This window comes from Geotrypetes seraphini, chromosome 4 (genome assembly GCF_902459505.1).
Source record: "Geotrypetes seraphini chromosome 4, aGeoSer1.1, whole genome shotgun sequence".
Classification (NCBI taxonomy): Eukaryota; Metazoa; Chordata; class Amphibia; order Gymnophiona; family Dermophiidae; genus Geotrypetes; species Geotrypetes seraphini.
The window spans coordinates 210,040,068-210,064,168 of NC_047087.1; the positions used below are offsets into that span (position 1 = coordinate 210,040,068).

Below are 24,101 nucleotides of genomic sequence, written 5' to 3' on the forward strand. Positions count from 1 at the left end.
ATATGATGGATTCTAGCATCTTGGTAAGAAGAGGAATGTTTGCTATTGGACGGTAGCTGGATGGTGTGGAGGGGTCAAGATCAGGTTTTTTCAGTAGTGGGGTTAAGGAGATATGGCCTATTTCTGGGGAGAATAGACCCGAATGGAGGGCGGAGTTTATGAGAATGGTAAGAGATGAGATGGCCTGAGGGGGAGTGTTCTCGTAAAGGTAGGCTGGGAATGGGTCCAAGGTACAGTTGCAGGATTTCAATTTGAGGCAGAGATTATGGACCAGGGATTCAGAAACAGGTTCGAAGGAAGACCAGGATCTGTTGGCTGGGATGGGATAGGAGTCTATTGGGATAGGGTTGGGGTCGGTTAGAATCAAAGATTTGTAGGAGATTGCAGGTGGGAAGGAGCTCCTCAAGGTGGAGACCTTATCGCTGAAGAACTTTGCTAGAGAGTCGGCTGAGGGGGAGGAGGGGAGGATGGAGTCATCTTTGGAGGTTAAGGAATGCCAGATGTTAAATAATGTGCTACTCTGGTTGTTGGATTTGGAGATTTTGTCACCGTAGAAGTTTTTCCTTGCTTTTTTTACAACAGTATTGTAGAATTTGATATTGACCCTCCAGGAGTGTCTGTCTGTAGGGGATTTAGATTTTTTCCATTTTCGTTCCAGAGCTCGGCATTTCTGTTTCAGTTCTCTGAATTGGAGATCTTTAACCTGAATGATCTGTTGTTCATGTTTCTGGATAGTCTCACCATATTCTTTCAGGATTTCACTGTGGTGTTACACTTTAGAGTTGATATTGCCACAATCCATTCTTAACACCACTACTGCTTTCTTAAGGTTAGAGTCCATAACTTCTATTGCCTTCCAAATTTCTTCCATGTTCACAACAGCAGGTTTTTCTAACCTTCCAAATGATATCTGTTCTTCCCCAGATTTCCTATCTTCAGTACCAATGCTGGAGACCGTTGCTAGATCTCCGGCTTGATCTTCAACCCCCGCGTGGTCTACCAGCCGCTCTTCCAGGGCTCTGCACTTCTGTTTCCTCTATAAATAAGTATTAACAGTTCCTGTTTCACACATTGAATAAAATTCATCCCTTTTTGCCTAAACAAATCATTGTCCAACCTCCCAAATGAATGAGAATTAAATCTGGGTAAGAAAAATGTTGTGCTTACATTAAAAAAGGTAACAACTGGTCCCACAGCATTCCAAACAGGTCCAACCACTGAACAGGTACTCCACTGTCTGCCAGTCCAAGATTCCTTCCCCAGCACAACTCCTCAGCATGCTTCTCTGCCAAAAAGATAAACAAATGTCCACACACTCATATGCATATCTCCTGAGGAAGTGAATACTGCAGAGACACTACAAATAGAAGAAAACCAATTAAAGATCAATACTTCTTACATAACATATCTAATTATTGGATACCCACCACCCCACCCTCTTAATTAATTTCACTGATCCAGCAGCAGCCGCTACCACCAAAGCAGCACCTATTCTAAAAGAATGAGTACCATATTGAGTAGGGTCACATCCCACCATTGAATGTATAGCTTTCAAATTAACAGAAAACTGATGCCGCATTAACTGTGACCCATCATAAAGTATTAACCAATAAGTGCAATGCACCTGGAGAGCATACCTTACTATACTAATCTGCCCATCCAAGAGAATAATCTCTGACTTCTATGCAAATGAAGTCACACTCTTCTCCCCATTTGGTTATATTTTGACTGCCTAATATGCCTAATTTACATTACATTACAAACATATTTCATTCTGCTGCAATACCACATCACCCAATAAAACCCAGACCAAGTGTTGACTTAGACTGAGCCAACAGCTCTTCCACCTGTAAAGCCCTAAAGAAGGCTACTACAAAGGCCACAGAAAAAAAGTATGACATCAAAGGGGAACAACCTTTTTCTAAACCTCCCAATAAAGATATTAAAAGATCATGTGAAATTTGCAAACATACCAACTGCATTATTGTAACTCCACTGCGGGCATACCCTAACAATAATTTTTCTACAATAAAACCAGACTTAAGATTTGCACAGCCCCACAACTTAGAAAGGACCAACCTTTGCTCGTAGCTTTTAAAACAAACTGCACAACCCAACTACCATTCACAGGAAGCATCCTGTACCATCCGTGCTGGTGAAAGAAATTTTGAAAATGGCTCCATCCTGAACTGCAACTTTTCCAAGTGCTTGGCAGCTCCATCAGAAATTCTTCAGTCTTTGGTGCCAACACCTAGAAATGAGACCACTGGAGACAAAGAATCAGCAATCTCATTATCCAAACCCGGCAGATGCCAAGCTTCAAAATAAAAATACAGCTACAAGCAAGACAGTATAATCACGTACAACAATTCCACCAATAACATATATCATGCTGATTGCTTATTCGTAGCTTGCACTACAACCCAATTATCATAGAAAAGCAACACTCTCCTATCCCACACAGCCATAACACTACCCACACTGGAAAAATCCACGTTCTCCCGCCACAAACCAGGCCAAGCCGAAGTAAAAACCTAAACCATGGTTACCTGCCGCATATGTAAACAGTCATAAACTCACACTAGAAACCAGTGGAAGATGCCAAACTTGAACCCCATTAAAGTTGACCAAGGATAACTTCCAAAACAGAGATCCTCCTTCAATGATTAATGAATCTATACCTTAAAATATGGCTTCCTCACACCCTTCATCAACAGTGCTAAACAATGAGAAAAAATCCTTCCCATGGATATAACCCGAGATACAAATTTCAGATGCCCTACCAATGATAGAATTTCTTTAAATTTCAGTCTTTTCTACCTGTACACAATATCAAGAACACCTCACAACTCTTCAACCTTATGTGCTGGCATCCTAGATTCCATCCTCACCCAATCTAGCTCAATTCCCCAAAACACCAATGAAGTACAAGGTCCCTCTGATTTATCTCCCACCAAAGGAATACCAAACTCCTAGGCCACACTCTGAAATGTCTCCACTAAATACTCACACTCTCCCAAACTCTCCTGCCCTCCAAACAAAAAAATCATCCAGATAATGAATCATAGAACTCAAGCCTACCTTTTGCTCTGTAACCCAGTTAACAAAAGTAACAAAGAATTCAAAATAAGAACAAGAGATAGAACAGCTCATAGGAAGGCAGCAATCAAAATAATATGCCTTCTCAAACTGGAACCCCCAAAAGATAAAAAAGACTTTGGGTGAACTAGCATCAAGTGAAAGGTGGATTCAATATTCACCTTTGCAAGCACTGCACCAAATGCCTCAATTCATCGACTGCACTGTCAAACGAGGCATATTATATTGAGCAGAGAGCCGGATCAATGAAAATATTTACACTGAAGCCAATTGGATATGATAGGTTATGTATTTTCCTGATTCTTTCTTAGGAATCACACCCAATGGTGAAAAAAACAACCCATGCAGTGGAGAAGAACAAAGAAGCCCCACAATTCTTCCTAGCTCAATCTCTTTTTGCAATTTAGAACAACCAACTTCTACATGCTGCAGAACTGAAGAGGAATTCTTACATGAATGAACCAGTCCCAGACCTTCAAATGAAATAATAAACCCTTCTATAAAACCATGAAAAATCAATTCAGCATTCTTTCTGCAGGGGTAAGAGCTCAACGAAGGAGCCATGGAGGGGCATAATTAAAAATAAAGTCTAAGTCCATTTTGGGCTTAAGATGCTAATCGTCCAAAGTCGGTAGCGTCTAAAATCCATTCTCGGAAAATACGTCCAAAATATTTTTTTTAAATTTAAGAATCATCTATTTCTACATCAAGCCATTTGATCGTCCAGACCACCAAGTCATCTATCTTTATACTACATTCTCATAAAAAAAAAATCTTCCAAGTCGAAAATGCCTAGAACAAGACCTTTTGGACATGGGAGGGGTCAGCAAAGTGTTGGACTGGCCATCCAGACATGGCAACAGAGTAGTGGAGTACCTTACAGGGCACTGCTGTGAACTTCACAAAAAGGATGCCACATAAACATCTCACCACAACTCCCTTTTAGGTCATGGTGAGCCCCCCAAAACCTACTATACCCACCTGTCTACCACCACAATAGCCCTTATGGCTGCAGGTGCCACCTAAATGGCAGTACAGTAGGGTTTGTGGGGATTTGGTAGGCTCACATTTTCCACCATGAATGCAGTAGTTAGAGTGGCTTATGAGCCAGGGTCCTCCTCTCTATGGTTCACTAACCGCCCCCCCCCCCCCCACCCGACTATTTAAGCTACCTCTGTGCAGCTCTACTGGGCTTTCCTATGCCAGGTGATGATGTTCTGGAGGCAGATATATACATTTTTTCTGATTTTTATGGCAGGGGTGGAAGGTGTCAGTGATCACTGGAGTAGTGTGTGGGAGTCTGTACTTTGTCCCTGCAGTGGTTATCTGGTCACTTTAGATACCTTGTCACTTATACATGTTTTTAGATTGCTTAAGTCACAACGTATATGTTCTTTCTAGGAATTCTCATTAAACTTTCAATTATCACTGCAGAACAACTAAGTCTAGATCGGTCCACATCCCACCCACCTCCCATCCTAACCACTCCTCGAAAAACACTCTTTTTCACTCTGGGCGAACAGCGGCCGTGAAAAGGCCTAAGCTGCTTTTAGATATGTCTAAAACCCATTTCAATTATCGGCACCTGTTTTTTTGACATATTTGCTACCTATGATTCTTTTGCTCAGTACATTTTAATTAATAGATTCTAAAGATAGGTGTCCAGGAATTGGCATTAAACTGGTTTTTATCTCTTCTCTCCTCAAGCAAGTTTTGTGTAACAAAGGTAATGAAAGTTCTCAATTGCTAGATGAACCATTTGGAGTTCCTCAAGGCTCAGTGCTATAAATTTTCCATATATGATAAAAATGACCACTAGTGGTAGTCTCATGAGACTGCTGCTAGGGGCGCCATTATGTCAGCAGCACTGGCATGGCCAGTATTGATGGGAAAATGGCTCACAAGCAGCGTTATTTCTATAAGATAGGATAGAGCAACCAGAGATACTGAATCTCACAAGCTGACATTTTATTGCACCTTGATAAATCCACCCCCCCTTTATCTTCTTTATGCTCAATCTTTAAAAGTTGTTAAGTTGTTTGGGGTTGTAGTTTCAAATTTAAGAATATGAAAAATCAATTCTTTTTTATATAGAAAAATGTTTTAAACTTTATGGGCTCCTTTTACGAAAGTGCGATACGCGTTTTAGCGCACGCACCGGATTAGCGCGTACTATAGTCGCAGCAAGGCCGCAGTGACTTTTACTGCTTTACGACTTTCAATATAGAAACCGCATTTAGAGGGTGCGTGTATCTTTATACTTTGTATGTTTTTCTAATACACCCGTTGAAGACTCACAAGACTCCTGAGGCAGGCCGGTTAGGCCAAAACATGTGCATGTCGAGTCATTGAGTCATTGGATGAATTTATGAGACTGGATGAATTAAAGCATTTGAATTTATCAGATGAATTGAAGGACACATTTTTTTTGGTGTACACCATTCTGATTGGGACAATTCCACTCTGGTTCTGTGCTTTCGAGTTTGTGGTTTTGTTTCCCCTGTTTCATTTTGCGCCTTCCTGCTTTACCATTCAAGATGTATCCAGTTGGGGGATAGTATGGCACAGTGGTTAAAGCTACAGCCTTAACACCCTGAGGTTGTGGGCTCAAGCCCATGCTGCTCTTTGTGACCCTGGGCAAGTCACTTAATCCCCCCATTGCCCTAGGTATATTAGCTAGAATGTGAGCCCACCAGGACAGACAAGGAAAATGCTTGAGTACCTGAGCCCCCTTGGGAGAACAGTATAGAAAATTGAATAAATAAATAAGATGCATAATTTAGGTGTATTCTTTGATTCAACATTATCAATGGTTAAAATGGTAGGGACATACAATCCCAAGTTTGAAAAAGTGAGAAGAATCATAAAAGATCTACAGCCACTACTTCATGAGAATGAATTGCTGAAAGAGATATCTATGCTAGCCTTCTGGCAACCATCAAAGCTGAAACAAAACTTAGTGGGAAAAAAGTTCCCAGTAGAAACTGAAAAATAGAATTGCACAAGTCCTTGCGATATATCATAGAAACATGAGAGCAGATAAAGGTCAAAAGGCCCAACCTGTTTGCCCATTTGCCGCATCCACTATCTCCTCCTCTCCTTAAGAGATCCCACATGCCTGTCTCACTTTTTCTTGAATTCTGACACAATCTCTGTTTCTACTCTCTATCCCCTCTAATGGGCGACTATTCCACACAGCTACCTTTCTGAAAAAAAGGTTTTCCTTGGATTACCCCTAAGCTTATCACCTCTTAACTTCATCCTTTCTTTCATTTGAAAATAAACTCACTTCCTGTACATTAATGGCACAGAAATATAGATATTACATTCACAGTTTTTTTCTATAGACTTTATATTTATAGTTCTATTGAGTATTTTTTTCAACTTTTATCTATTCATTCATCTTTTCCCTCTTTCTCTAATTTATGAACAGAGGTGTCCTCTCTCCTTATATTTTGCCAATTCTTTTTGAGTTTTCTACAGAAATATTTAAACATCTCTTGCATGTCCCTTCTCTCCTGCCTTTCTTCCAGAGCATACATATCAAACTTCAAACTGTGCCAACACATATCACAGGATCCCACAGTCACTCAGATGAGAAAAAAAACCCAAAAACATTTAGCATACTGGGATCTTACATATGGTCATCTTCATATGTAGTATATATTATTCAATATGAAATATGTAAAGAAGGATGCTATGGTGGAGAGACAGGCCAAATGCTTAAGACAGGATTGGATCAATACAGGTACCACATCATAGGCTATAGTGCTAATCAGTGTGACACCTCTGTAGAACAGCATTTTACTACACCAGAGTATGGCCTTAATAACTTTATGGTGAGAATGTAAAAAGGAAATCTCAAAACCATCCAGGAATATTAAACATTTGAAATTAAAATAATAAAATATTTTGGCATTCAGACAGGACTGAACAAATTAACACATTATAAACCATAAAACTATATTGCTTTGTCACCCTTTGATCACCCATCTCTCCCTGTTTCTCACCCCCTCCATACCCAATCTTACCTTCTATATGAAACTGTCATTGGAATACTTTAGTCCAATAACAAGTTATGATATTTTTACTTATTAAAATTATCAATAAGATTGCAAGAAGAAAAGATTATTTCTCTCATATTTCAAAAGTTGAAAGCTATTAGACAATTATGAGACTATTGAAATGCAGCTAATTTTAGAACTGTTCTTAGGAGTATTTTTGTCCCTCATTTTGATTATTACAATAATTTTTCTACTGGAATAGCAAAAAGATTTTTCAATTCCTCACAGATTACTCAGAGTTCTGTTGCTCATGTTATTTTTAGATCTTCTTATTTTGAACATATTTCACCTTTCTTGTTTAAACTCCATTGGCTCTTGATAGAATGGAGAGTCCAATATAAGATTTTATTACTGGCTTTGAAGGTTTTGAATAAAGATGTTTCTGTCATAATTTCATCTTCTCTGTGGCTATATCAACCTACAAGAGCATATGATTAGCCTTCCTATTTCTATTAAATGTTCCTTCATCTCACTCAATTAGACTAGATGGCTAAGGGGCTCATTTTCAAAACAGAAAAATGTCAAAAAAATGTATGAAGTGGCAGATGGTATTTTTTTCACCAAAATATATAAACTACTATTTTCGAAACCAATTTTTTAGACAGTTCCCAATGTAATCCCCTTGTTTACCTGGATGCTGGCAGAAGGGTTACACAAAGTTATTTATTTGTTTCAGGCCCAGAGTTGGGACCCAGCTTTCAAGAGTTGGCATCCCATAGCAGGCAAGCACCAGACACACTCCTCACTTCTAAATGAATAAACCACACAAAGATGCATGAATTGTCCAAACTCCAACAGTAGTATAAACTTTACTCTTCCACTAGGTTGAAAGGACACTTGCTTGAACCGTGAACAGAAATGTTGCAGAACAATTCTAACTATAAACACATTCTCCCCTCAGGTTTCATGTGTACAGTCCAAATCTGTAACTGGTATAAAAATCCTCCATGTAGGATGGATTTTCTGATCAGATGGTTGGGGATCATCAACAGACAAATTTAGCGCCATCTCACAGCCCTTAAATCTCCTCTGAAGGCAGAACTACTTTCAACTAGCCCTCCCCGCTTCAGAGATCCAAGCACCGAGGCCACCTAGCTTCAAGAAACTGCTGGAACCCATGAGCTGGATCTCTAACCGTCTCCTGAAGCCAGCAAGTCTGTACGCCCTCTAACTTCTGTTGACCTTTCTATCTCCATGCAAGTGCAGATAGGATTAACCAACAATCACATTTTCCAACAATAGGCAGCCCTAATGCCTTGGGACTACAAAGAGTTTAGCTGCAGAAACCCACATCACTGATGATTTTAAACCACTTCTATGGCAGTCTGTGAAGTATATGCACCTTTATTTATATTGCCTAATACTTTACCCTTGCTAAATCAATTTATGTCAGTATTTTCTATGCCTAAGTTTGGTGCCAATATCAGAGCCTAATGATACCTAATTCACAAAGAGGCGCTTAACTCAAAAATGTGCTCATGATCTATGCCTAACCAGGCCCAATTTTAGTGTAGGTGCTTTGGGATTTTTGTAGAATTGAGTTTTTTGAGTTAGACACCTTTCAATTAAGTCCAATTAAAGCTGATTATAAGGTGTTGAGTGTCAGTATCAGCACTGATTAAGCCTATTGCTCAATTAAGTTAGACGCTGATATTGGCGCCTAACTTTAGGTAGACTTTATAGAATCAGGGCCTGAGAGTCCAAAGCTCTGCCTGCCCCTTAGATGCTGTGCATAGATTGGGGAGCATAGGTTTCAATTTTCTATCTAAGAACCTGCATTTGACTTCCAGAACCTCTGTCTGACATGATTGGTTTCTTCTATAGCACTTCTATAGCTCCTCTATAGCACTGCTTAAAATCTTATATAGGAGGTAAATGTAACCAAGGTTATAAATTTTAAAAAAATGAAATGTTTACCTTTGATCCGGCATTTGTGCTGGATTAATTGAATCTTCACAGCTCTCCTGAACCTCAGGAAGAGAGAGACGTCAATGTCCGGAGTCGTGGCTGACTCTGGAGCCGGGCAGTGATGGACAATTTTTTCCAGATAAGTTGCAGTTAATGGAAGTTCATCTTTTGCAGAATCTATACTTTCAAAGGGAAGTAAGGACTCTCTTCCTAACATCAAGCAGGCTGGAGTAAAATCCGTTGAGGAGTGAATTGTGTTGTTAAATACTTGATTAAATTCAGAAATATACTCAGACCAATGTCTTCTCTTATGCATTGATAATGTTTTTAAAATGTTGTGCATAGTCCGGTTGTATCTTTTGTACTTACTATTCCCCTGTGGGTGGTAAGGACTTGTGCAAGATTTTTTTAAAATTCCATACCAGATACACATTTGTTTGATCATGATTTTCCTTGATCCAAATGCATTTGTTGGGAACATCCATATAATAATAATAAAAATACTTTATTTTTATATACCACTAAACCATCAGTTCTTGGCAACAAGTAATTAAAATATAGATCCAAATAACAGTATCTTATAAAAGAAAATAACACAATTCAATAAAGATACTGACTAACAAAATGCAATCCTAACGTATTCAAAGTAAGATATGCATAAATACAAATTATTTATACTAAAATAGGTAAAAAAGGTAAAATATTTAAAAAAAAACTGTAAACATTATTCTATAAGATAATAAAAAATACACTTATCATGATAATTTTAAAATTGATTAAATTTTGTATTGTTTAAATACATAAGTTTTAAGATCTTTCCAAAATTGATAATAAGTAAAGGCTAGAGAAATAAGAGAATTCAAACATGAATTCATTACTTTTGCTTGAAACGCCAGAGTCCTATCTAAGAATTTCTTAAAGTGGCAAGCTTTCGCTGAGGGAACATCAAACCAACCGGATCTACATATATATTTTTTTACATGTAAAAAATCTAAAATGAGCAACAAGATAAGATGGTGCTAACCCAAATAGAACTTTATAACAAATGCATCCAAATTTAAACAACACTCTAGCCTCGAACGGCAACCAGTGAAGTTTTTGATAATATGAACTAATGTGATCATATTTTTTTAAATTAAAAATCAGACAAATTGCTGTGTTTTGAATTAATCTTAATTGACTAATTGTTTTTTTATGAGCACCCAAATAAATAACATTGTAATAATCCAATATTGAAAGAATTGATGATTGAACCAGTATTTTAAATGATATAAAATTAAAGTATTTTCTAATGGTATACAACTTCCAAAGAGTAATAAAACATCTTATGACCAATAAATCTGTATGAGCCTTAAATGATAAAGTACGATCTAATGTAGCACCTAATATTTTTAAGGTGGGAACTATTGGATAGGTTTGATTGTTTACAGTAAGTACTGTTTCAATAAGCTTTTCATTAGGACTAGCAAGAAAAAACTTTGATTTACACTAATCCAATATTTTATAAACAATTTGGCTGTGATTTTTGCAGTTTGTTTTTTAGCAAGAACCACTATTGTGAATCTCATGAACATAGTTATAATTAAAGCGTTTTCAAGTGAAGAAAATAAAGTAACTTCTCCCAGTGTGTCCAAAGACTCATCAATATGAAGTGGCTTTAAGTGTTATTGAATTTAATTTTCGATAATCCACACAGAATCTTTATAACGACAGCGGGAGATGCTCACGTGTTATTCTTCTCAAAATACCTTGATTTAGCAACTCACATTTGTGCTCTCTAAATTCTTTAAAAATATGCACAGTCTATTTGAAAGTAGCTTGAATCATTTATTTACTATATAAAATAGTAACATCAGTATACCAAGCCCTAGATAAATTACTGCAATTAGTTAAAATGCCCCAGCTTCAAACAGGCTTGAATATGAGTCTGAGCTAAAGAATGTTAATTGACCTACTTGAAGTTAAACAGTTAAAGGTGTTTACTTAAATCAGGCCAGATTTATAGTTCTCTGTTCCAATGACCGCGAAAAATCAGCCCAGGACGCACTCTCAGTAACACATAAAAGGTACTTCATACCAGTTACTCTGGTTCTCACTCTCAGCGGTAACCATTAGTATTTGAAAATGTCTTCTTCACTCCAAATGCAGATTACAACAATTATTTGCTATTTCATAGCTTATGTACATGCTACATTTTTACCCTCATGAAATAAAGTATGGTATCTCAGCAACACTATAGAATAATACAGAATGACTAGAGCAATCCTCCTCGTATAGGGGAGCTTCAAGAATTGTGATTCTTATAATCAGTTTCAGAGAAATTTAAAGACATCCCTGTTTCACAAATTTGTTCTTGCCCAGGACCCCTAGATACAAAAATGTCACTACAGGGTGTCACAGAGTAGCAAATGCCACCTCTTCCAAAAATGGCTTGCCACCCCCAATTTAAGACATCATATAAAGCCCAGGGTAACATAGTCTCTTTCTAATCCAATTGAGTGCAAATGGTCCTCTAAACTTTCCCAAATCATCCACTGCAGGCTCCCCTTGCAGCACCACTACTCTGTTCCCTCACAGTTGTGCATGTATGAGGGGTGCTGAAAGGTTCTCTGCCTAACCAGGAAGAGAATGATGTGCGTATGGTTCCATCAATGATCTGAAACAATGTCAAAACACTGAATTTTGTTTCTGCAAATTGGCAATGAAATAAGTCTTTTCAGCTACAGTGACAAAATAATGCTCAGAATTTAGGAAGTTGGTTGGTTGAGGGAGATGGATAAGAAAAAAGGGAGGGGGTACACTGGAAATAATAATTGAAAGAGGGGGGTATTGTGTATAAACATGAAAGAAAAGATTGAACAGAGAAGGAGAGGAAGGTAAAGAAGGTGGAATAGTTGAAAAATTAGGGAAGATGGATATATGAGCATAAATAAAAATGTATGAGGGAGAAAGTTAAGAAGGGATGTGTGTGAGACAAGGGGCTGGAGAACAGTGAAGTAAATTTCATGAAACAGGAGAGGATGAAGGATGATATCTTCTGGAGGGAGGGTCAGAAAGGGGAAGATCATAGAGAGGGAGTAAGTAAGAAGAGGAAGAGTAGCAGAAATGAGGTTAGAAAGGGGAAGAGTGGAAAAAGGGTGCCACTTAAAACTGATTAAAACAATTAAGTTAGATGCCAGTAGGCTTGGCGTAGGCACCTTTTACAGAATTTTCCTCTGAGTGGTTTGTTTTTTTTAATTAATATTTTTATATAGATCAAAGAATACAGCTTTGATAAGGGGAAAAACCCCCAAAACAATCTTCTAATAAGGAAATAATAAACATTAATATACTGAAATAATCTACTATGATTATAGTCCACTACTAGTGGAGGAGAGAAACAAACACATCAAGGGTAGTTGAATTTAAGGAAAACATATAGGGCTCCTTTTACAAAGCTGCGCTAGTGGATTTAGCGTATGCTAAGCGTGCGCTAAATTGCTGTGTGCACTAGATGCTAACGCCAGCATTGATCTGGTGTTAGTTCTAGCCGTGTAGTGCGGGTTTAGCGTGCGCTAAAATTCTGTGTGCGCTAAAATCGCTATCGCAGCTTAGTAAAAGGAGCCCATAATAAAAATTACATAACTCGGGAGCTCAGTTGGATCAATTACTAGATGGTTAGTGATATCAATGGGTACCTCTGGTACTACTGAGGCCACTTTACCTTCCCAAAAATATTGTAATTGGTCTGGGTCATAAAAAACAAATCAATTGGACAGATACGTAACACAACATTTACAGGGAAAGTGAACATAAGAATTTGCCTCCGCTGGGTCAGACCAGAGTCCATCCTGCCCAGCGGTCTGCTCCCGCGGCGGCCCCTCAGGCCTATCACCTGTGCAGTGGTACCTGACTATTCCTATAACCTAGCTCAACTCCTATTTGTACCCCTCAATCCCTTTATCCTCTAGGATCCTATCTAAACCTTCTTTGAAGCCTTGTAACGTGCTCTGGCCTATCACGGCTTCCGGAAGCGCATTCCATGTGTCCACCACCCTCTGGGTAAAAAAGAACTTCCTAGCGTTTGTTCTAAACCTGTCCCCTTTTAATTTCTCCGAGTGTCCCCTTATACTTGTGGTTCCCCACATTGTGAAGAATCTGTCCCTGTCTACCTTCTCTATGCCCTTCAGGATTTTGAAGGTTTCTATCATGTCTCCTCTAAGTCTCCGCTTTTCCAGGGAGAATAGCCCCAGCTTTTTCAATCTATCAGCATATGAGAAGTTTTCCATACCCTTTATCAGTTTAGTCGCTCTTCTCTGGACTCCCTCAAGTACTGCCATATCCTTCTTGAGGTACGGCAACCAGTACTGGACACAGTACTCCAGATGCAGGCGCACCATTGCACAATACAGTGGCATGATGACTTTCTTCGTCCTGGCAGTGATACCCTTTTTAATGATACCCAATATTTGGTTTGATTTCCTTGAGGCCGTTGCATATTGTGCCGATGCCTTCAATGTGTCTACCATCACCCCCAGGTCTCTTTCAAGGTTACTTACCCCTAGCACCTAACTTTAATACAGATTGACGGTAAATCAGAAATGTTTTATGCTTGGATTGCATCTACTTTGATACATCAGGAAAAATAGCTATCTTATATCCATAAAATTCAACATTTCCAGTTCTATAGAATAAGTGTAGAATTGCTTCTTTATCCTGTAGAAAGGCAATGGTTACCAATAAAGTAGCCATAGCTGAAATTTCAATTTGTGACGATTCCAAGACATCCGTAAGGTCTAGATCTCCTTCTTTCATTTCCACTTTATCCTTTTGCTCCTTGGCCACATTTAAATAGTACATTTTCTGTAATGGAGGCATACTAGTGTCAGAATATTTTAAGACTAGTTAGAAATAGTTGAAATAATTCCTTAGGGGATTGTAATCTGGAAACCGGAAAGTTAATTAATCTCAAATTTAAATTTCTATTAGCATTATCCAGGTTTTAAATTTTCCTAAACAGCAAACTTTTATCTTTAAATTGTTGATTAGTGGAGATTTTAAAATCTGAGGCCAGTGTTTCTACTTGGTCCATTCTAGTGGCCTAGTATTGAATTTTTTCTTCAAGACTTTTTATCTAAACTGTGGAAATATGTGTTGCAGGAATAAAATGAGTGCAAACCTTATGAAGGCTCTCAATAGCTCCCCAGATTACTTCCATATCTATCACCACTGGTTTCATCAGTGGGCTAAGGAGAGAAGAAGGCAATATCACCGGGGAAGCTCCCTCCAATGGTTTCTGAGGATTTGTTTAAACTCCATAAGCACTCTGGAAATCATGTCCCCCAATCGCTGGTGATTGTTGTTGAAGTCTCAGTGAGAGTGAAACTTCCTCCGGGATTAAAGAGTGAACCAAACGTCGCTGATGGAGTAATCTTCCCCGTTGCTTCTTATACCACCATTGGCATCCCAAACATCATCCCGGGACATGGGGGGACTACTGGGCCAGAAGGGCTCAGCGATGTATCCCTATCCAAGATCGAGATCAGTCCCCCTCGATCAGCAGAACCACCCAATCCAGCATAAGATGTTATTGCTGTTTGATATGTTTGTGAAGTGGCAGAGGAGGCAGGAAGATCACCCCTCTGTTTTCCTCTATGCTTCAGCATCTCACCAACAAGGCAACCAGTAAAGATACATAGAAACATATATAGAAACATAGAAGATGACGGCAGAAAAGGGCTACAGCCCATCAAGTCTGCCCACTCTGCTTACCCACCCCCTGTCTATGCCCTAATGACCCAATTTCCTTATCTTAACCCTCGTAGGGATCCCACATGGGTATCCCATTTATTCTTAAAGTCTGGCACGCTGTCTGCCTCAATCATCTGCACTGAAATCTTGTTCCAATGATCAACCACTCTCTCTGTGAAGAAATACTTTCTGGTGTCGCCATGAAATTTTCCGCCCCTGAGTTTGAGCGGGTGCCCTCTTGTGGCCGAGGGTCCCTTGAGAAAGAAAATATCATCTTCCACTTCGACACGTCCCGTGAGGTACTTAAATGTTTCGATCATGTCTCCCCTCTTCCTACGTTCCTCAAGAGTGTAGAGCTGCAATTTGTTCAGTCTCTCTTCGTACGAGAGACCCTTGAGCCCCGAGATCATCCTGGTGGCCGTCCGTTGAACTGATTCAATTCTGCGCACATCTTTACTGTAATGTGGCCTCCAGAATTGCACACAGTACTCCAGATGAGGTCTCACCATGGCCCTGTACAACGGCATTATGACTTCAGGCTTTCGGCTGACGAAACTTCTATTGATACAACCCAATATCTGCCTTGCCTTAGATGAAGCCTTCTCCACTTGATTGGCAGTTTTCATGTCTGCACTGATGATTATTCCTAAATCTCGTTCTGCTGAAGTCCTAGTTAAAGTTTCTCCGTTCAAGAAGTACGTCCTGCTTGGATTTCCGCTTCCGAGGTGCATGACCTTACATTTCTTAGCATTGAAGCCTAGCTGCCAGGTTGAGGACCAACTTTCCAATGTAAGCAGGTCCTGCGCCATATAATTCTGTAAACTGCATTCACTTACTATATTACATAGTTTGGCGTCATCGGCAAATAGTGTTATTTTACCTTGAAGCCCTTGAGTCAGATCCCCTATGAATATGTTGAAAAGGAGTGGACCCAGGACCGAGCCCTGCGGCACTCCACTGGTCACCTCCGATGTTTTAGAGAGGGTACCATTAACCACCACCCTCTGAAGTCTGCCATTCAGCCAATCATTGACCCATGCAGTTAGTGTCTCTCCTAACCCCATCGATTCCATCTTGCTTAGCAGCCTGCGGTGTGGGACACTGTCAAAAGCTTTCCTGAAGTCCAGGTACACGACGTCCAAAGACTCTCCCAAGTCCAACTTTCTTGTTACCAGTCAAAGAAGCTGATGAGATTGGATTGGCAGGATCTACCCTTGGTGAATCCATGCTGACTGGGATCCCGAAGATTCCCTTCATTCAAGATCGTGTCCAATTTGCTTTTAATTAGTGTTTCCATGAGTTTGCACACTATTGATGTGAGACTCACCGGTCTATAATTCGCAGCCTCTGCCCTGCAACCCTTTTTATGCAGAGGAACGACATTCGCTAATTTCCAGTCCAGGGGAACTTTCCCCTTACTTAGGGAGAGATTGAATAGCTCAGCCAACGGTTTCGCCAGGACATCGCTCAATTCTATAATTTTTCAGTTATTCTGCCGGCATAGCAGGAGCCTCTTCCTAAGCGACTTGCTCTGACGCCATCTTGGTTCTCCATCTCTCTGAGTGTTTTTTAATGGTCCTTCATAGACCCTGAATTCTATATGAGTTGTGTGCACTTATTTTGTCCAAGAAAGTTTATGGGACCCAGGTCTTCAGGCAATCTTTGTACAGAGGAAGAGGGAGAGGAGCTCTGGCTCCTGTAAGTTGGCACCTGGAACATTGAGCCATATGTTAGTGACCAATGCTCCATGGAAGTAAAAATAACTCTAGCTTTGATAATGCCACAAATAATGCAGCTTATGGTATCCACTGTCCACCACAAGTTGTGTTATTCAATTTGCATAATATTGAGATGTATTTGCATAATATTGAGGTGTATTTGCATAATATTTGTATGTATTTGATCACTATTATGCACTCCATAGTGAGTTAGATAACATGCATTATAGTACATTAATGCATAATTTTTTAAAATCATTTAATCAGAATTAAGAGACAAATTGACTTAAGGTTTTTATATACCACCTCTCAAAGTTAAGTGGTTTATAATCAGGTATTCAAGCATTTTCCCTATCTGTCCTAGAGTGCTCACAGCCTATCTAATGTACCTGGGACAATGGAGGATTTAGTGATTTGCCCAGGGTCACAAGAAGCAGTACTGGAGTTGAATCCACAACCTCAGAGTGCTGAGGTTGTAGCTCTAACAACTACACCACTCCTTCCTCCTAATGTGTGTTGTTCCCTTAAATTACATTAGTAATTGCTCCCTAAAAGGATAATTCTTAAATTGAGTGTCTCTGTTTACGTGCTCAAGGGTATATGAGCCTATTCTATAAAGGAACCTATTCTATAAAGGAACCTAGGTGTCAATTTATAGAGTACCAGTGTAACTTGATATTGCTGTTGATATTACAGTTGTAATTCCTTGTCCATCTCAGCTTTGTAATATTATTCATATTATTACCGAAGTAATAGAACTGATTGAGGATTGGATGTTAGGCTTTAGATTGAAATTAAATTCTGAGAAAACTAAGGCACTCTTTTACTAAGGTGCGCTAACCGATTAGCGCGCACTAAACGCTAAATCATGCATGTTAGTCTATGGACACGTTAGCGTTTAGCGTGTGCTAATTTGATTAGTGCGCGTTAATCGGTTAGTGCACCTTAGTAAAAGAGGGGGTATGTTTTTCTTTGCCTCACCTCATGAGAATGTATTAGAGGACTCTCATACTATTAAGAATATACAATATCCGGTTTGTTCCTCAATCAGAATTTTGGGAGTTATGCTTGATAAGAATTTGTCTATAAAGAGTCAAGTGGATTTGGTAGTTTATAAGGGCTTCTGTATCCTATGGAAATTACGTTCTATTAGAACTTATTTTGATATAATGGAATTCAAGCTACTAGCTCATATTTTGGATACAAACTATGCTTATATCTATGTCTATTGAATAAAGACTTGGCATCTTCTACACCATTCCTGCAGTTCTTCCTTTTGTTTGCATTTGGATTATTGTAACATCGTCTACTTGGCTGGAACAAAAAAGACTATCTCTAGGTTGTGAGTTATACAAAATACCATGGTCAGACTTATTGGTTTAAAGAAATAGGACCATCTAACTCTCTTTTATTGTGAACTGCATTGGTTGCCGGCCGAGACATTTATTATTTTTAAGTTGGGTTGTGTCTATTATAAAGTCTTGTTGGGACTATCACCAGCTTACTTGATTAATTCTTTTTCCTTTGCTACTCAAAAACATTTGCATAAAGCTCATGCCCTTTTTTGTTTATCCATCAGTGAAGGGTTATAAGTTCAAAAGATTTCATGAACACGTGCTTTTATATCAGGCTGCTAGTTAGGACGAAGAATTCAAACAATTATCTCTTCTAAGAACATAAGAAATGCCTCTGCTGGGTCAGACCCGAGGTCCATCGTGCCCAGCAGTCCGCTCACGCGGTGGCCCAACAGGTCCAGGACCTGCGCAGTAATCTTCTATCTATACCCCTCTATCCCCTTTTCCAGTAGGAATTTGTCTAATCCTTTCTTGAACCCCAGTACTGTACTCTGCCCAATTACGTCCTCTGGAAGCGCATTCCAGGTGTCCACCACACGTTGGGTAAAAAAGAACTTCCTAGTATTTGTTTTGAATCTGTCTCCTATCAACTTGTCTGAGTGCCCTCTTGTTCTTTTATTTTTCGAAAGTTTGAAGAATCTGTCCCTCTCTACTCTCTCTATGCCCTTCATGATCTTATAAGTCTCTATCATATCCCCTCTAAGTCTTCTCTTCTCCAGGGAAAATAGACCCAGCTTCTCCAATCTCTCAGCATATGACAGGTTTTCCATACCTTTTATCAGACGTGTCGCTCTCCTCTGAACCCTCTCGACTATCGCCATATCCTTCTTAAGGTACGGCGACCAATATTGGACGCAGTACTCCAAATGTGGGCGCACCATCGCCTGATACAACGGCAGGATAACCTCTTTTGTTCTGGCTGTAATACCCTTTTTGATTATACCAAGCATTCTATTTGCTCTCTTAGCGGCCGCTGCACACTGTGCCGTCGGCTTCATTGTCATGTCCACCAATACCCCCAAGTCCCTTTCCTGGGTACTCTTATTCAATAATATCCCTCCCATTGTATAGTTGTACCTCGAGTTTCTGCTCCCCACATGTAATACCTTACATTTCTCAATGTTAAACTTCATCTGCCATCTCGTCGCCCATTCTTCTAGTTTGTTCAAGTCCCTTTGCAATTTTTCGCATTCGCATTATGAATTTCTCATATCTGGAATTTAGAAAGCGTTTGAAGACTTACTTATTCTCTAGATTTTTGGGTAATTAAATTCCGTGAAGATCCCTCGGTTGTAAGTTGATCTAATCTTTTGCAAACTGCATAGATCTACAAGATTATGTGGTCTAGAAGTTGTTTTTATGTTATGTTATGCCTAATACGGTATTTATTACCTCGATATTCAGCCACTAAGCCAGGCTAGTTATGTTCTAAATATCGGGACTTAAGCGATCATGCTCCCAGAAGATCCCCAAAATCATTAACAATTTTTTTTCAATTCTAACTAGTAATTTTCAGTGGTAATAACCAGTTTGATGCTGCTGAAAAAGACCGATTGACCACCAAGATATGAGTTAACCGATTGACAGCTAGTTAACTCACATTGAATATTGATGTAGTATAGTGATTGGCTAAACGGTAGACTTCAGAGAGTGGTGGTGAATGGTGCCCCTTCAAAAACGTCAGAGGTGATCAGTGGAGTGCCGCAGGGCTCGGTCTTGGGCCCGATCCTCTTTAACATATTTGTGGGAGATCTGAATCAGGGGCTTCAGGGTAAAATCACATTATTTGCCGATGACGCCAAACTATGCAACATTGTAAGTGAGAACACTTTACCAGATAGTATGACACAGGACCTACTTCTATTGGAACACTGGTCCTCAACTTGGCAGCTAAACTTTAATGCTAGAAAATGTAAGGTCATGCACCTCGGCAGCAGGAATCCATGCAAAACTTATACACTTAATGGTGAAACCTTAGTTAGGACCAAGGCGGAACGTGATTTGGGGGTGATCATTAGCGAAGACATGAAGACTGCCAATCAAGCGGAGAAGGCTTCATCAAAGGCAAGACAAATGATGGGTTGCATCCGAAGAAGCTTTATCAGCAGGAAGCCCGAAGTTATTATGCCGTTGTACAGATCCACTGTGAGGCCTCATCTGGAATATTGTGTACAATTCTGGAGGCCACATTACCAAAAAGATGTGCTGAGAGTTGAGTCGGTTCAAAGAATGGCCACCAGGATGGTCTCGGGACTCAAAGACCTCCTGTATGAGGAAAGGCTGAATAGATTGCAGCTATACTCACTCGAAGAACGTAGAGAGAGAGGAGACATGATAGAAACGTTTAAATATATCACCGGCCGTATTGAGGTGGAGGATGATATCTTCTTCTTTAGAGGTCCCTCGGCCACAAGAGGACATCCGCTGAAAATCAGGGGTGGGAAATTTCATGGTGATACCAGGAAGTTCTTCTTCACCGAAAGAGTGGTCGATCGTTGGAATGAACTTCCGCTTCAGGTGATTCAGGCCAGCAGCGTGCTGGATTTTAAAAGGAAATGGGATACACATGTGGGATCTCTAGGGAGGTAAAAAAATATAGAGGGGATACACATGGGGTATCTCTAGGGGGGTAAATTCAAGGGGGTGGTGTTGTTAGAGTGGGCAGACTAGATGGGCTATAGCCTTTTTCTGCCGTCATCTTCTATGTTTCTATGTTTCTATATCAAGAAAAAAATAAAGAACATTTTATAGGGGAGAAGATATCAACAAGAGCTATTTAGTTATTCTACAGTTAACCCCAATTAAATAGTAAAATGTGATCTCTGCTAAAATAGTAAAGGTTAGTTGTAAAATAATACATTTTAATGGTGGCCCATTGTGATAACTGTGCTTCTTAGGTGACATGCTAGTATTTTTGCACATAAATATGCAAATACCTGTATATTAAAAAATTATATTTGCTAAATATCCATGTGCCTAGCTTATAGAATTACCCTCTAAGATGCAGATTCTGTATAGGATGCTGGTCTCAGTAGCCGCCAAACAGCTGCTGAGCATCATACACTGGCGTCCTATATAGAATCACATCTGCCCTTATGGACAGACACCTAGCCCCGCCTAACTGACCTGATTCTCTAATTGGCACCCATGTCACAGGCGCCAGTTAAAGAATTGATTCGCCATCATCTGATCACAGCAAAGGAATTCCCTGCCATGATCAGCTGAGGGCTGTGGCAGGGAACCCCCCCACCCCATAAAGTTCTCCAGCAGGAGTGATACCCATTCCCTCCTAATGCCAGCCCCACTGGAACTTCTGACCCCTGAAGTTCCCCATCAGGAGGGATGCCTACTTTTTCTTGCTGCCAGTACCCAGAACCACTGACACCCTGAAGAACCCCTTGATATCCCCCCCTAAAACTGAACCTTCTGACACACCACAGTGTACCTTGACAACCTCCCTTCCACCCCTCACCCCCCCCCCCCGTACCTGTATATAGAAAGTCTGGCCGGAGGGCTGCTTACACCCTCCAAAATAGAGGGCCTTCCCCTTCCTGGTATGTTCTGGAGGGAGGTTGCTGGCCTATATTTCAGGCATCTATTGTGGCCTTTTGGGAGGTGCTTAGGATTGCTTAAGGTCACCCAAGGTCACTTGTGAGCAAAACCATGCCCAGGCTTACGTGAGCTTAAGTTTCCCGACACGTCTTTCTGCACCTGCAGCAGAAGCCTACAGTGTAGGTGGCCTGCCTTGGTTTTGTTGTTTTTTTTTTTTTTTTTTAGAAAACATGCATCCCGATTGGCTGTTTAGACAGCGGTAGGATGCCTACCACTGCTTACAATCAAGATGCCATTTATAGAATCTGCCCCTAGATGCATGCAAGCACATTTCTGTGAATTTGAATGTAGGCTTATATATTGGCCTTATTATTTACAATGGGCTCTATTTAGAGAATAATTAGTCCTCAAAAAAGTAACAAGGTACAGCTTATGTATGAAGCATGTCATTATATCATTACATTACATTACATTACATTAATGACTTCTATTCCGCTCGTACCTTGCAGTTCTGGGCGGAATACAAAAGAAACTAACTGGACATTTCCAGGAAAATTACAATTTTTGTGATTTCAAATATCAAACTAAGAACATACACCAATGATACCCACCTTACCTTTGAGTCAGAAAATAATTAGAGTATTAACAAAATTATATGGGTGATGCTAGATTCCTATTCGCTATTCAAAGGCTCCACCAAGGCACACATGATGATCATTTGATACAGGGAGGAACAGTAACTGGGTATATAAGTGCATGTTCATGAAGACAAGTCTAAAGCTAAAAAAGAATCACTCTTCTGGGTCATAACTGTTCTACACAGGAAAAGAAAAACCATGTCTTCCAAGGGAAGTAGCCAGTGGAATCAGCAGGAACAAGGCAACAGCTCATGCCAAAATAAAGGACAAGGCCATGATTGTAAGTTTCATTTCATTATAATGTAATAAATTGATTTTTATTAAGGATGCCATGTTTATTTTTTACCTTAAGATGAAATATTTATATTTTATTTAAATGATATCCTATCGGATTTCTGTTCAGATTAATATCCCAGTAGAAACCCAACAGTGGTATATTAAATTCAAACAAATACATATAATAATAAATAACATTGAGCTATGTAGAGAGCCTGAATAATTAGCAGATCCAGATGGTAGGATGCACTGAAGATGCAGAAGAAGTATCATATATAATTTCTGGTAAAATATGCAGATAGTTCAAACATGAATACTGCTTGTGGCTTCTACCAAAAAAGGAATGTAGTTAATATGAGGATGTCTACTTTGAGAAAAGTTTAAAATGTTGGGAAAAATTCATATTAACTCAAGAAGATAATACCAAAACCTCATGTATTCATTCTTTTTCTTTTCTGTCATCAGACACATCTACATCTACTCAGGGCAGTAGCAGTGGAGGGCAGTGGAGTCAGAGCTCACAGAGCTCTCAGGGTGGATCTGGCTCCTGCCAACAGAATACTCAATCCAGTGGAAGTAAGTTTTCATTCATTGCGATACAGTTTCCTAAGAAATTATTTTAAAAGATTTTGTGCAATCGTTAGTGAAGTTTGCTTTAATTGAATCATGACTCTTTTCCTGTTCTGGTTCATTAGAAACATCCACAACTGTCCAGAGCAGCGGCTGTGGAGGACAGGGGAGTCAGAGCTCACAGAGCTCTCAAAGCTCTCAGAGTGGAGGTGGCTCCTGCCAACAGAATACTCAAATCACTGGACGTAAGTTTTCATTCATTGGCAATACATTTTCCTTAGAAATTATTTTAAAATTATAGTGTGATCTTTAGAGATGTTTACATTCATAGAATCATGATTGTTTTTCTGTTCTGGGCCATCAGAAACAACTACAACTAGTCAGGGCAGTGACTGTGGAGGAAAGTGGAGTCAGAGCTCAAACAGCTCACAGATCTCTCAGGGAGGAGGCAGCTCCTACCAACAGGGAGGTCAATCCTCTGGACGTAAGTTTTCATTTTTTTACAGAGAAACAATTTTTTTTTTAAAGCTGTGTTATCTTTGGGGTTGTCTGCATTCTTAAATATGAAAAATGTTTTCTTACATAGATGATTCTATTACTGACAATGCAATTTTATTTAATTTCATTCAAGATTAAAGGTTCAAAGTTTATAGGTATCCTTTCAAATTCAGTGTTGGTCTAAAGCTAATTTCAGCTCCTGTATGAAGAATGAATTTGGGATTTTTCACTGGTAGTGTTTATTGTCCCTACAAGGAAGGAAAATCCAACGATCAATCTATGGCTCAGACCCATGAGGCAAGCAACATTAAGGGCCCCTTATATCAAGCAGTGCTAGAGATTTTTAGTGTGAGCTGGTGCGGTAAATGCTCTAATGCTCACAGAATTCCTATGAGCTTTGGAGTACTTACCTCACCAGCCCACGTTAGAAACCTTTAATGCAGTTTGATAAAAAGGTGTGTGGATGTGGGGGGGGGGGGCAAGTGTCCTAAAACATTGTAATTTGAGGCTTTTGGCCAAGAAATATAATTATACATACTTGTGTATCCTAAGTACCATTTCTCATTTATTTCAATTTTTATTGCATATTTATGGTATCTACATATGGTACCGCTTTGAACCTCATGGTATAGCAGTATACAAGAAATAAAATTATTATTATTATTATTAAAAAGTTACAAATGAGGAGTAATC

The 24,101-nt window shown here is 39.5% G+C and overlaps 1 protein-coding gene across 3 annotated transcripts in view; it reads left to right on the forward strand.

The window, feature by feature from the left end:
• LOC117360129 (loricrin-like) overlaps positions 1-24,101 on the forward strand; it is a 132,843-nt gene that overhangs the window by 16,204 nt on the left and 92,538 nt on the right. For 2 of the 3 annotated variants that reach the window (XM_033943834.1, XM_033943837.1), the window contains exons 3-4: positions 23,036-23,155; positions 23,275-23,394. In XM_033943834.1, coding sequence (XP_033799725.1) covers positions 23,036-23,155; positions 23,275-23,394 — 240 coding nt within the window. Of the gene's footprint in view, positions 1-22,235; positions 22,345-22,805; positions 22,917-23,035; positions 23,156-23,274; positions 23,395-24,101 lie in introns of those variants that run through there. The other variant, XM_033943835.1, reaches the window with a different exon arrangement.